The 12,475-nt window shown below is 39.7% G+C and overlaps 1 protein-coding gene across 15 annotated transcripts in view; it reads right to left on the bottom strand.

Annotated features, from left to right (window-relative positions):
• The window catches only part of NEB (nebulin), a 226,501-nt gene that overhangs the window by 65,946 nt on the left and 148,080 nt on the right, over positions 1–12,475 (bottom strand). For all 15 annotated transcript variants that reach the window (XM_082658063.1, XM_082658062.1, XM_082658065.1 and 12 more), the window contains 16 exons: positions 10,683–10,787; positions 10,270–10,581; positions 9,463–9,567; positions 8,815–8,913; positions 8,512–8,613; positions 8,277–8,384; positions 6,863–7,174; positions 5,426–5,530; positions 5,196–5,300; positions 4,721–4,828; positions 3,813–3,920; positions 3,598–3,711; positions 2,952–3,149; positions 2,457–2,561; positions 1,652–1,756; positions 1,450–1,554 (listed from right to left, as the gene is read on the bottom strand). In XM_082658063.1, coding sequence (XP_082514189.1) covers positions 1,450–1,554; positions 1,652–1,756; positions 2,457–2,561; positions 2,952–3,149; positions 3,598–3,711; positions 3,813–3,920; positions 4,721–4,828; positions 5,196–5,300; positions 5,426–5,530; positions 6,863–7,174; positions 8,277–8,384; positions 8,512–8,613; positions 8,815–8,913; positions 9,463–9,567; positions 10,270–10,581; positions 10,683–10,787 — 2,196 coding nt within the window. The remainder of the gene's footprint in view (positions 1–1,449; positions 1,555–1,651; positions 1,757–2,456; positions 2,562–2,951; positions 3,150–3,597; positions 3,712–3,812; positions 3,921–4,720; positions 4,829–5,195; positions 5,301–5,425; positions 5,531–6,862; positions 7,175–8,276; positions 8,385–8,511; positions 8,614–8,814; positions 8,914–9,462; positions 9,568–10,269; positions 10,582–10,682; positions 10,788–12,475) is intronic.

Raw genomic sequence — 12,475 nt, 5'->3', positions numbered from 1 at the left:
TAGACTCTACCATAGAATAAAATAAATACCCATGAGCCATGGGTATTGCCCATGTAAGCAAACCAACAGTGGAGAAGGAACAGCTCTTCCTTACAGAAGAATTCCAGTTAATAAATGTATATAGAAGAAAAAAGAGAAAGAGAAAATCACTAGTAGGCATATTCCACAGTAATAATTCTTGCAGGCAAGCTCCATCAATGGATGCTAAAACACATGAGAGAAAGTATAAGGACAAACAGGATATTTGCATAGCCCCAAAGGATCTCCTCCAAGATATTTATTAATAACAAAGGTAACACTAGTAACTTTACAGTGGAGCATCTCGGCAGTGAGCAACTTAACCAAGTGATCAAGGTCATCACAAGTTATTGACATTATGTACCACCTGCTATGGTGTGCTGAGAAGGGTGCATCAATTCTGTGTTATTTTTGCAAAAAAAAGAAAAGGGCATACCTTTAATCTAATCATGAGAAAACATCAGATAAGCCCAAATTGAGGAAAGAATACTAGCCAGTTTTTCTACAAAATAACTGGCTAGTATTCATCAAAAGTGTCAAGATGAGAAAAAGACAAGGAAAGATTGAGAAATTATCAGATTAGAAGAGACTGAGGAGTCACGACAACAAAATGCAATGTGGGATCCTGGATTGGAATCTGGCACAGAAAAGCAGGTTAGTGGAAAAAGTGGTGAAGTCTGGATAAAGCCTATAATTAACATTGTAACATTGTAACAATGTTAATTGCTTAGTTTTGATAGTTGTACTATAGAGAAAAGTACGAGGAAATTCTCTGTACTATTTTTGCAGTGTTTCTGTAAATCTAAAATTAATTCAAAATGAAGTTTAAAAATGTAACCAGGGCTTCCCTGGTGGCACAGTGGTTGAGAGTCTCCTACCAATGCAGGGGACGCGGGTTCGTCCCCCGGTCCGGGAAGATCCCACATGCCGCGGAGTGGCTGGGCCCGTGAGTCATGGCCGCTGAGCCTGCGCGTCCGGAGCCTGTGCTCCACAACGGGAGAGGCCACAACAGTGAGAGGCCCGCGTACCGCAAAAAAAAAAAAAAAAAATGTAACCAATTCAGAGGCAGGAAAAAAAGTGTGCCTCTGTTGTCACTGTGTTGTCACCACTCTGTGGTCTGTAAGTCACTGGCCAAGGGAGAAGCCACGGAAAAACAAGTCTAGGGTCAACAAAGAAGAGCTTCAACAGTACCTGTCTGCAATAAGGAAGGAGTTGGTGAATTTGTGTCAATTGCATGAAATAGAACAATATTCAAATTGGGGCTGATTTACTTGTAACTATGAGGACTTACAAGATAAAGTAGGAATTTAAAGGTCCGGGAAAAAGATTGGAAAGACCTTTGGGGGTAAGGTTGTCTGTCCCTTTTCATCTCTTATTGTCTATAAAGGTGAAAAAGGTAACTCAAATACAGAGAAAAGAAAGAGAACTCACACTGCTATACAGATCCTTCAGATTCTTGGTTCTGTCATAATCCACCGTTTCTAGAACTGTCGTGTATTTGTCTTTAATCTGATGATAATTTTCTTTATATTTCACCTACAGACAGAAAGGATGGGTTATTCTTTTCTATTGTTTGACAATATGTAAAGACAATAACAGCTTGTCCTGGGAGAGAAGTACAAGGAAGACACACCTCACTGGCATTAATGCCGCTTTGAAGAGCAGTCACGTAAAGCGGTGTATCTGTGACCAGGTTATAATTTTTTAGATTTTCTTTACCTGCTGCCGTGTATTGTATCTGTGAAGAAAAAGAAAAGTCACTGAAAATGGTAAAATGCAGGTCTTCCATCAGCTTTAGCAGTTTGTGCCTACTTAGATGTACCTTTATTTCTGGGTTTCTGCTTTAATCCTAACAGAGGATACGTTGTACAGTTTGAGACTTTGCATGGCTGTCAAAACTAACAGTTTCTCTTGACCAAGAGTGGAGTCTAGATCTTTGCCACGTCCCTTCTTCCTTGTGTTGTTTTTCCATGCCTATACTCCATCCCTGACAGCAGCCCCTCAATTTCAACATTCCATTAGTCTGCCCTATCCAAGCTGAATTTCTGCTGGGAAATTTCCCAAATGTCTACTTTTTACTTCAAGATTTAACTATTTATGGTCAAAGTATGCATGTGCATTCTACTCCCTGCCAGTTAACCTGATCAACTAAGGTGTAGATGCTTGAGGGTAGTTCACTCTGAAACACCTCCCAGATAACCTTCTGCTGTAAATGTCTATAGCCTTAAATCACAGGAGAGACTCAAACTGAGGAAAGCCAGCACCAGAACAGGCCACCAGAGAGGTTTTATTGGGCAGGGGCCTTTGGTTCCCTTAGATCATGCACTGTCAAAGATGCTTTCTCTGGGGCACAGGGACACCCTTGCTATCACTCCACTGAGAGCACCATGGAGCCCATCAATCCACAGTGAGCTAGTCCCTCTAAGAAGATGGCTCACTTGACTCTGGAGGTCATATGATTTCTTGGCATGGAGGATCTGGGGTGTATCCCAAACGTAGCATCCAATGCCTTTCAGCCAATTCAAGTCACTTTTATACACGTTCTGCAAGAAAGAAGAAACTGTGAAAGGTGACAGGTACTAACTGAATTTACAATCGAGCATTTGATAATTTCCTATCAGCCCTTGGCTGTGCTTAGTACTTAGCAGTCATAGGGTGGGCTTCTCAACACCTGGAAGGTCTTTAAGGCCCTGGCCTAAAGAAGTTTAGGAAGAGAGCAACAGCTAAGTTTTAGTCTAGTGTTGAACAGATAAAATATTTAACATAGGTGCCTCATTGCTCCAAGGGGATCCTTACACCAAAAAAGGTTACTCATGCCACTTTGTATTGCAAAGCAGCAGGGTTTAGGAATACAGGGACAATTAGAACATGGGGCCCCAGGCAGGGCTGGGTGAAGCCTGTAACTTAGTCAACCCGCAGAAAGGACATCATACATCACTCAACATCTCCTGCGCGTTTTGGGCCCGAATAACATTGGGTTCTTCTGGAAGAGATGTCCACTGGTGGAAGTAGTGTCGGTACTCCAGGTCACTGAGGATGTGCTGGCACCTTTTAGCCAGCACATGATTCATCATATCATTGGGGATATGAATATTTGCTTTGGTGTCCTCATAATGTCTTCTGTAGTTCAACTGAAGAATAATATGTTTTTAAAGACAAAAATAAGAAAGGAATTAAATGTAAATTATTCTGATCAATCTCTTTTATAGTCTTATTTTCAACATAGATCAATACCTTTAGAATAGACTAAGGTTAAAAAATGACACTTTAATATACTCTTCTTCTTTAAAAATTTCCCATCCTTTTATAACACAGGGTAAAGAGTGACTTTGTTTTCTCCTTTTTCCAAATACAGAGCCCTCACTGTGTTTGGAGGAGGCAGGAGGGAAAGGGTGAAAACTCACAGCCATCAGAGGTGCACTGGGCTAACTGGCAGGGGCGGGGGACAGTCTCAAGACTGGCTCATTCCTCACCATCCCACCCCCCCAGCTAATCTTGAACCAAAGGGCAGATTATAAATAGGCAGACTAGTATTACACTTAAGTGTGCAGATCCTCTGTTACAGTGAACTTTGCTTACCGCACTCCTCATCTTTTGGAAATCCAGACAGTGAATCACGTTGGGGAACTCACTGATTTCTTTTCCAGCCAGGTAGTGACCCTTCAGCTTCTCATAGGTCTCTTTGTATTTAAGCTGTGAAATAGGTGCAACATTGAAAATCACTGGGACTTTCTAACCAGCCCTTTGTGGCTGGAAAGACTCTCAAACTTGTGAAAGGAAAAAGTCCTACTGACCTCACTGTTCACAAAGTCAGCATGCTTGGCTCCAACAATGGGAACATAGCGTTCGTCCAAGGTATAGCCGTAGGCCTTGGTTCCCTCCCATGCTCCTTTATACAGTATCTAGGACAAAGAAAGGTGTATCAACAAAAGTTTGCATTCAACTTCTTTCAGGTGCCACTCGAAAGAAAGTAGTAAAATCAAGGTAAAATACTCATGATTAAAGGCAAGGCTTAAACCTTCATTAACAGCTGTTAGTGTGCGTACCTAAGAACAGGGCAGAGTCTTTGGGCTTGTTGCAAATTAAATCTACAGACCCTGAGGCATTTTATAACAGAGTTTAACTGTATTTACAGTTCTAATAAAAGTGAAAACAAATTTGCACACAGAGAGAGAATCACCAAAGACGGCTTCCCATTCGGCATATACACATATACGCTACACACACATCACCTTTAGATCAGCTGAATTAAAATTTGGAGGGCAAGTCCTCCACTTGTTGGCTGGAGATATATGTACATGATTGCTAAAGAGGGACCAGCCTTTCCTCTCTTCTCTCTGTTGGTAGTTGCTTGGTCCTACGTGCGCCCGGAAGTGACATAGCTCTTGTTAGGTTATTGTCTCTCTCTTTATTTGAATGTCTCCCTCACTTACAGGGGCTCCTGGAGGGTTTGTCTCATTGATCTTTAGCTCCTCAGTGCCTCTCATAGGGCCTGGCACATCACAGGGACTCAAACAACACCAGCTGGATAAACACTATTTGCCCTGCATAATATGCTACTTCTAATAAACAAGACTAAATACAACAAAAACAATAGATCTCCTTATAAGTTCAGTTGCTCACAAAATCAGCCAAGAATGTGAATACTGACAAGAGCTTAAAATTCGGAACTGAGTTGTATATCACATAAAATGGAACTTACGGTACTGTAGAGTTTTCCCATGTCTTTGGAATGGGTGATATATGGTGTATCTGGAGAAAAGGTATACTTGCCCTTTATTAATTTATTAAATGTTTCTTTATATTTTACCTGAGGGGAGAAAACAAAACAAAACCTTTGATTATTCTAAGTGTATATTTAAAGTTTCACAAGATCTACCTAGCAAGATAATAATTAGTCTACATTTAGAGATTAACCAACTGGTTAAATTTCATTATATGATATATAATTTATAACTAATATAATGGAAAGTTTTGGATAATAATTTAGATATTATCTAAATGTGGGTACAGTATACCACCTACTAGTGACTTTTAAGACATTCTCCGCCAAAGATTTTCTTATAATTTACTCCCTATCGTCTCACATGCAGTTATCTGGAGTTACGCAAGCCTGTTCAGCTACAGACAACTAAGTCTCCAGTTTGTGTATCTCATTATACACAAAGCAAACTTACATCACTTTGATTGACTGAGTTAATCTTGGCCAGAACAATCTCTGGAGGATCCACCACGCTTGTAAAGTTAGGATAGTTGGCAAGAGCATCTTTCTTATAGTTTATCTGCAAAGAAATAGAGACGATTAAGACAGGTGTCCCCCCTGCCCCCCCACATGGGGATAGGTACATATCCCCACATGGCAGGTAAGGAGGCCAGGCCTTATGTAAGAAGAACAGGCTTTGCTTACCTGAGTCACCATTTCCTGGTTCTTGGTAACCCTCACATGGTCTACAGAATCCAGGGGGATCCAACCAATGCCTCGGAGCCACTCCAGGTCAGCTTTGTAGACATTCTGAGAGCAGGAAGGGAGACATGATGCAGGTATAAATGACTCAGGCACAGGCTGACAAGCAGCAGGTTAGAAACAATGTTTTCAGAAGCTTTTTAGGGTTTTCTCTCTAGTGGCTGTTGTCTCATTGATTCAATCATGATTTCATCCGTACACCTGAGCAACATTTCTTGAGCCTGTTACTATAAATGAAGAACTGTGGAAGGTTATTTGAGGTATAAGTATAAGGAAGACCTCTAAGTATAAAGAAAAGTTACTTATAAAGTGCAAAGTGGTTAAAGGCTATGAGAGGAAGACCATGCAGATGCTGTGGGAGTTGAGGGTAAGGGACCATTGTTTTCATCTGTGAGCATAAGAGAAGGTTTTACCAAGGAAGTTATAGTTACATAGAAATACATTTAGACTAAGGGGGCATTTAGACTAAGTAAAGGAGTAAATGCTCATGTACTGTAGGGTTGGGGGAAGCATCCCTCCAGCCCATCTCTACCCTTCCCCCTCACTTCCTGAATTCTCTCAGGCCATCCCACACCAAATGAAGAGGAGTTGCTAATCTGATTAAAGTTCCACAGTGGTCATCCTCCTGCAGCAACCAGTGAGGTGGGATGTTCAAGTTCACCACCTGTGCTGCAGGCAGTCTTTGACATCCTGTTTCTGTTTTGGTAATTATGAGAAGACCCAGGTAGGGTTAGCTCCTCGGCACACCTGAGCATCACATCGATGCATTGTGTTTCTGTTCCCTAAAGACTGCTGGTGGCAGGTAGAGATCTTGATTCAGCCTTCAGTGGGAGGTGGCCTGAGATATATTCTCCATCCCAGCTTTAAACTCTGCATAAGGGATTCTGGGCCTCATGCAGCTCATCAGTACATTGTGTCCTCTTTGCTTTGATCCCTTGTAAGCAACTCCTTCATAAATGCCATGAGGAAGGAGACGCTCAGCAAAGCAAGAAGGAGACATTCCCAGGTCCCTGACTATACTATCATCTAATATAGTCAAAATCACAACTCCATCTCAGCTCCCACCACAGCCAATTATTATTTTAAATCAGTTGATAATTTTCCACGCAAATGTGAGGAGCTGTTGATGGCAGAGATGGTACAAAAGCAAATTTTTAAAAAATTGACTTTGAAAATTATTCAGAAATGCAGTCAGTAGACAAAGCTGTCCGTCACTGCTCCCAACCTTTCTCTACTTCCTATCCAGTCTTAATTACCTTCTGAGAGCAAACTAAGTATTTATGGTCCCAAGTGTCATAGACTGGTGGTTCTAGAATGCTGCTTATGATTCTCAGAGTAGACCATACGTTTCTAGATAATTAAGAAACAAAAATCACTTACATCGCTTTGTAGGTCATAGGCCTTCCTTGCCTGAATAACATCATTTTGGTCAGGGTGACACGTCCATTGGTGCAGGTAATTGCGGTAATCAGTATCACTGACAAGGGCCTGCCCCTCCTTGGCCACCAACACCGACACCATATCAGGAGGTATATTGATTCTGGCCTTTGTTTTATGATAGTGCTCTTTGTATAGTCTGTCATTCTGAATCTGGCCTGCGTGCTCGAACCAAACCAGTTTGGGATCATCTCTCATCGTCGGGACACCAACATAATGACCTTTCTGCTTGACATGGTCAGCTTTGTATTTCAGCTGGTGGGAAGGGGAACAGAGATCCCATCAGCTTTGACAAGCACACAAGGCAAAGGGGGCTTGAAACATCAGCAAACTCAGTCCCCCAGCTTTTTGTGTTACTCCCCCAAGAATAAATATCAAAAAACATTGAAATAGGGTGGGAGGGAGGCTCAAGAGGAAGGGGATATGGGGATATGTGTATACATATAGTTGATTCACTTTGTTGTACCGCAGAAACTAACACAACATTGTAAAGCAATTATACTCCAATAAAGATATTTTTTTAAAAAAAGTAAAAGGGAAAGAGCAACAAGACTGCACGAAATAATTGCAAGATTATACATAAATCTTTTGTATAAAATAATAGAAATAAAATAATCATTATTTCGCTCAGTAGATGTAATTATTTAAGGAGAACCACGTAAGTACTGACAGGCTCTCTCATTGATCAAACTTTAGTCAGGCTCCCCTGGGCCCTCTTCTTGATGAGGACTCCACTTTGGTCTCTATCTTTGCAGTTTTAGTAAAAATTCTGTTAAATTTTAGCAGAGTTTAGCAGGAATCCCCCTATCCTTGATATCTCCTTTTAGTAACTTTCTGTCCACTGGACCCCTCACTGTTCCTTGGCTATAAATCTTCAACTGTCCTTTCTGTATTTGGACTTGAGCCCAGTTCTGTAATGAGGTTGCTTTTCCCCTTTTGCTATAGTTTTTAAATAAAACCTATTTTTACCACTTTGCTAAAAAACAAAACAGAAACATTGAAATAAATAGATAGATACGAAGAAATATCAATTTAAAAATAGAAAAATATACATTTATTTTCTAATTCTGGCAATATTGTATTTGAAAGCTTAGAGATTTTAGGGAAGCAGGGAATAGAAGAAAAAACAAAGACTTCAAATGATAGTTTTTAAAGAAGCCAAGAAAAAAAAGATGAAGAATGCCAAAAGCCCATGGGAAAAGGACCAGAAGGGAGCAGGTACCCTGACCATCCCCAAGCCTGGCCAGGCCTGCCAGCCAACAAGGAACTCTCCATTACGCTACATGCCTTAGCATAAATGGGTTCCTGCACAGGGAAGGTCCAGCCTTTGCAAAGCACTCATATCAGAATAAATTACCTCGCTCTGAACATCACCAGAGTGATGGGCATGAACAAACGGCACAGCATCTGGAGGCAAAATGTAACTGGTGGCTTTTTGTTTCTCCCAGCTTTCCTTGTAGAGATACTAAAAGACAGAGAGCCATGACAAAGGGTTAAACCAAGGAGTCAGAATGGAGGGATAAGTCTCCTATTGTTATGTTATGGTCCTCTGTCCCCATACAAAGTGCCAGGCATCCAGGTAAAATCCATACCTGGTCTAGTATTCGGGCTGCCTCCTGGGCAGCGTGCAGCTGAGGGGTTTCTGTGAGGGTGTACTTTGATTTGGTGTCATTCCAATTTTTTCGGTATTTAATCTAGAAATGAGAAGAAAGTTGGTAAGTTCTTTGATATTAAGAAAACATAATGTTGTCCAAGCAAATGCTAGCATCATTCATCTCAACGTTTACAATCTGTATCTCAGAAAATGACTGCACGCTGAGTGTAAGTAAGTGGAAAAGCTTTGGAAATGATGTCTTCCCAACAGAGCAATTTTAGAATGACAGTCATGTACTTACATCATTTAGGATTTCACCACTTTGTTTTGCTGTCACGTAATCAACTCTGTCATCCACGGGAGTAAAGTTGAGAGTTTCTATTTTTGTGCGATATTTTCTCTATGGGAAAGAAAATATCTTTTAGATAGCTGTAGTCTCTGGTCCTGTGTGAGTTGATAAAGATATGCTGCATTTAAGGACCCTTTCTCTACTAGAGGCATAGAATGCTGTATGTCAATGGCATCTTCCTGGCAATTTGGCTTTCTTCTTAGCATTTTATTTTTTAACAAACGGGTTGCCTTCTTACACCTTCCACAGATTTTAAAGTAGCAGATCTGGTTAGCTCCCAAAGCCATGTAATGTATCATTATGTGAACTCAGTGCATTTTTTTTTTCAACTGGACAAACTTCTCTCAAGTGTATTGCTATTGCTGACAAAAGAAGTTTTCTATTTGTACAATTCTAAGCATTGTTGAGTGTAGATGGATGTGATTCCATAATGTGAAAGGGACAGTACAGGATTATTTTGGAAAAATGTACATCTGGCTTAAATGACAGCAATTGAAATTGTTAAAACTGCTGATAGGGAATGACTGCATTTTGGCTCGTATATTTTTTGTTCAGTCTCTCAGGAAATGTGCTGAATGGCAGGATAAGATCCTGGAATACCTCACTGAAGATGTCTGCAGCGTGCTTGGCATGATTGACAGAAACAGAATCATCTGGCATCCAGCCGATCCCACGTAACCATTCCAAGTCAGCCTTGTAAATAGCCTGTGAAAATCAGACCAGGAAGAAGTCAGTGACCCTGGTCATATTTATTCTATCCATTGGTCTGATGGAGAAACGCATTTTAAGAATGACATACTCAAGCAGCCAGACAAGTAACATAAGTAAATTAACTATGAGGCCAGGTGGTATGACAAACCAGCTGGGGACATATTTGCTATTTAAAGGGGGTTAGCCTCAATTCAGCTCCAGGTTATTGCTGCAAGGGCTAATGCATGTCTGGAGCTGCATCCTCTGATTTTTTTCCAATAAAAACGGGAACCCCTAGATTTGTACACAAAATTCCCTGATTTAAAAAGCCTTGGCAACTTAATTCAAAATTTAAAAATACTGTGTCAACTAAAATAGCATATCTGTGGCTACATCCTGACCATGGACTGCTGATATTTTAGTTACAGTTTAAACCTCTGGTGCTACTTAAATTCTATTAAAATAATATTTTCAGAGTAGCTGTCTTTAACCGGAAACAGTTAAGAACTATATTCACACCACCACTTATTTCTTGATACAAAGTCCAGATCCTTCATGGCTCTGGTGATTTTGATACCATACTATAAGGTCTAACCAAAACCAAATTCTTCGCTATATAAAGATGTGAAGTGATGATGCAAGGATTTAATGACATAAACTTTCTGGGAGTCATGGGAAAATGATGTAAGTGCTCAGGCTAAAATGCAGCCCACTCACATCGCTTTGCAGATCGTAGGCTTTCCTGGCCTGAATCACGTCCTGCTGGTCAGGCACGCACATCCATTGGTGCAGGTAATTGCGATAATCAATGTCGCTGACCAGAGCCTGGCAATGTTTAGAGTGCGTGATGGAAAGCATATCCGGAGGGCTCTGGAACTTAGACTTCCATTTGGCCCAGTGCTGCCGGTACTCTCTTTCATTCTGAATCTTGCCAGCTATGAGGGCCCAGCGGATCTTGTTGTCATCCCTGGCTGTGAGGGTACCCACGTAGTGTCCCTTCTGCTTCTCATGGTCAAGCTTGTATTTATACTGGAGACAGAAAAACAAAGCAGATAGATCACAGCATGAACTCTCAATGCACGTAGGGCATTTGTTTGAAAAACTGAGGAGTTAAACAAGGCCACACTCACATCACTGGCGATCTCCCTGGAGGCCTTGGCAGCCTGGATGGGGATGGCGTCCAGCCGTACATCACAGCTCATCTTCATCTCATCCCAACCTTCGCGGTAAATTTTCTGAAGAGGAGGAAAAATAAGGTATCGTTCCAGATTCAAACTTACTAATGACTCCAAGGGTTCAAGTAGAATTAGTATCAGAGGGGTGCAGTTTTTGAAGTCCCAGAACCAGTTTAAAAAAAGAGAATAGGTGAAAGAATCATTCTGTACCAATGTACTGGAGAACAAAATCATATCTGGAATCCAAAGATCTGGGCTGGACAAGAGTTCTTTCTTTTCTTTTTTTTTGAATTATAGCTTTGATGTAGTTGTTCATGGTTTATGTAAGAGGGTTTATCTGCTTCTTGTATTGGTGTATTAGTAGCACTGGGATATGTTTAAGTTCAGACATTGGCAGGCTAGTATTGAATTTCTCTAGTTTAATAATTCTCTTTAATTAATTCAATTTTTAATCTTCAGAATTATAAACATTTTACATTTGAGTTTTTTTCCTCTCTGTATGGTTTCTTACATCTTCTAATACGATTGATGATGCATATTGTTTGGGAATGTTAGATTTTCTTTCTGAAGCACCATTGGATGTAATGGCTATTTTCTAAGCGCAGCACTGTTTTGTTTGTAAAGAGAAGTCAGTTAAAGTAGTGACTGATTTACAGATAGCCTTCTAAAAATATATTCACATTTAAGTGGATACCTTCTGTACTGACGATGTCAGAAAGACTCAGAAATAAGAGTAATTTAAATGTATAAATCAGAAATCATACCTATCACTATGGGAGCTTGAACAGTGCAGAAAGGAGAAGTGAATTTCAATCATTGACAGTTTCATGGCCTTTTCATATTTGAAAAACGAGTGCTTAGATAAATTTTGTCCTTGTAATGGACAAGTTTTATATGAATTTTCATTCAAGTTTTTGTATGAATTTCAGGTGGTCCAATTTTAACATTTGACTTGTTTTTTTGTACAAAAGAAAAAAGTGTTCTCCACATTTAAATGTATTACACTAGAGAATATTTCATGCAAATTTGTAATTATGTTATTTAAACTTTTAAAATTTATTTTGTTTTATTACATATACTGTTACACTATTTTTTCTTATGTATTTTTTTTGTTTATGTGGTCAAATATATTTTTTATTTGAACTACAAAAAAAATTGGGCTTGAGACCTAACTTCTTCACCTACTAACTTTGAGAATGTGGGCAAATTCCTTAATATTTTTAAGTCTCAGCTTTCCCATATGATAAAAACAAAATAACAGTCCTACCCGTGTGATTAGTGTGAAGATTAAATGAGTTAATTTAACATGGATTTGCTTGGTTACCCATAAAATGATATACAAATATTCTGCAAAAGTTGTACTTTCTAAATGACGGAAATAATTTAAAATAGTGGATTTTATCGAGATTATACTACTGGCAACATCATGTATGAAGAAAGTGTATATTTTGGTTAACATTCAAATAGGATGTTTGATTTCTTCCAAAACAAAAGTCATTCTCATTAGTATCTAAATACCTAAATTTAACAACTTTACTTTTGGCATAGTTTCAATTACTAGTCTTGCTTTTATCATGATATTAATGGTAGGGTTCTGGTATTTCCAGCTGAGAAATTTATCATGTAAAAGAGAGCCCATGAGACTTTCAGAATTCCCCTGCCAAAGATACCTATGGTTCAGAAGGAAGAGGGTGAGGAGACTACACTGCAGTGACGAGCTGGCTGTTTCTTCATCCAGTCACTTGGCA

The sequence above is a fragment of the Grampus griseus genome (genome assembly GCF_964374135.1).
Source record: "Grampus griseus genome assembly, chromosome: 7".
In the NCBI taxonomy this organism is placed as follows: Eukaryota; Metazoa; Chordata; class Mammalia; order Artiodactyla; family Delphinidae; genus Grampus; species Grampus griseus.
The sequence above is the reverse complement of the archived record's forward strand: the minus strand, read 5'-3'. Positions and strand labels throughout refer to the sequence as shown.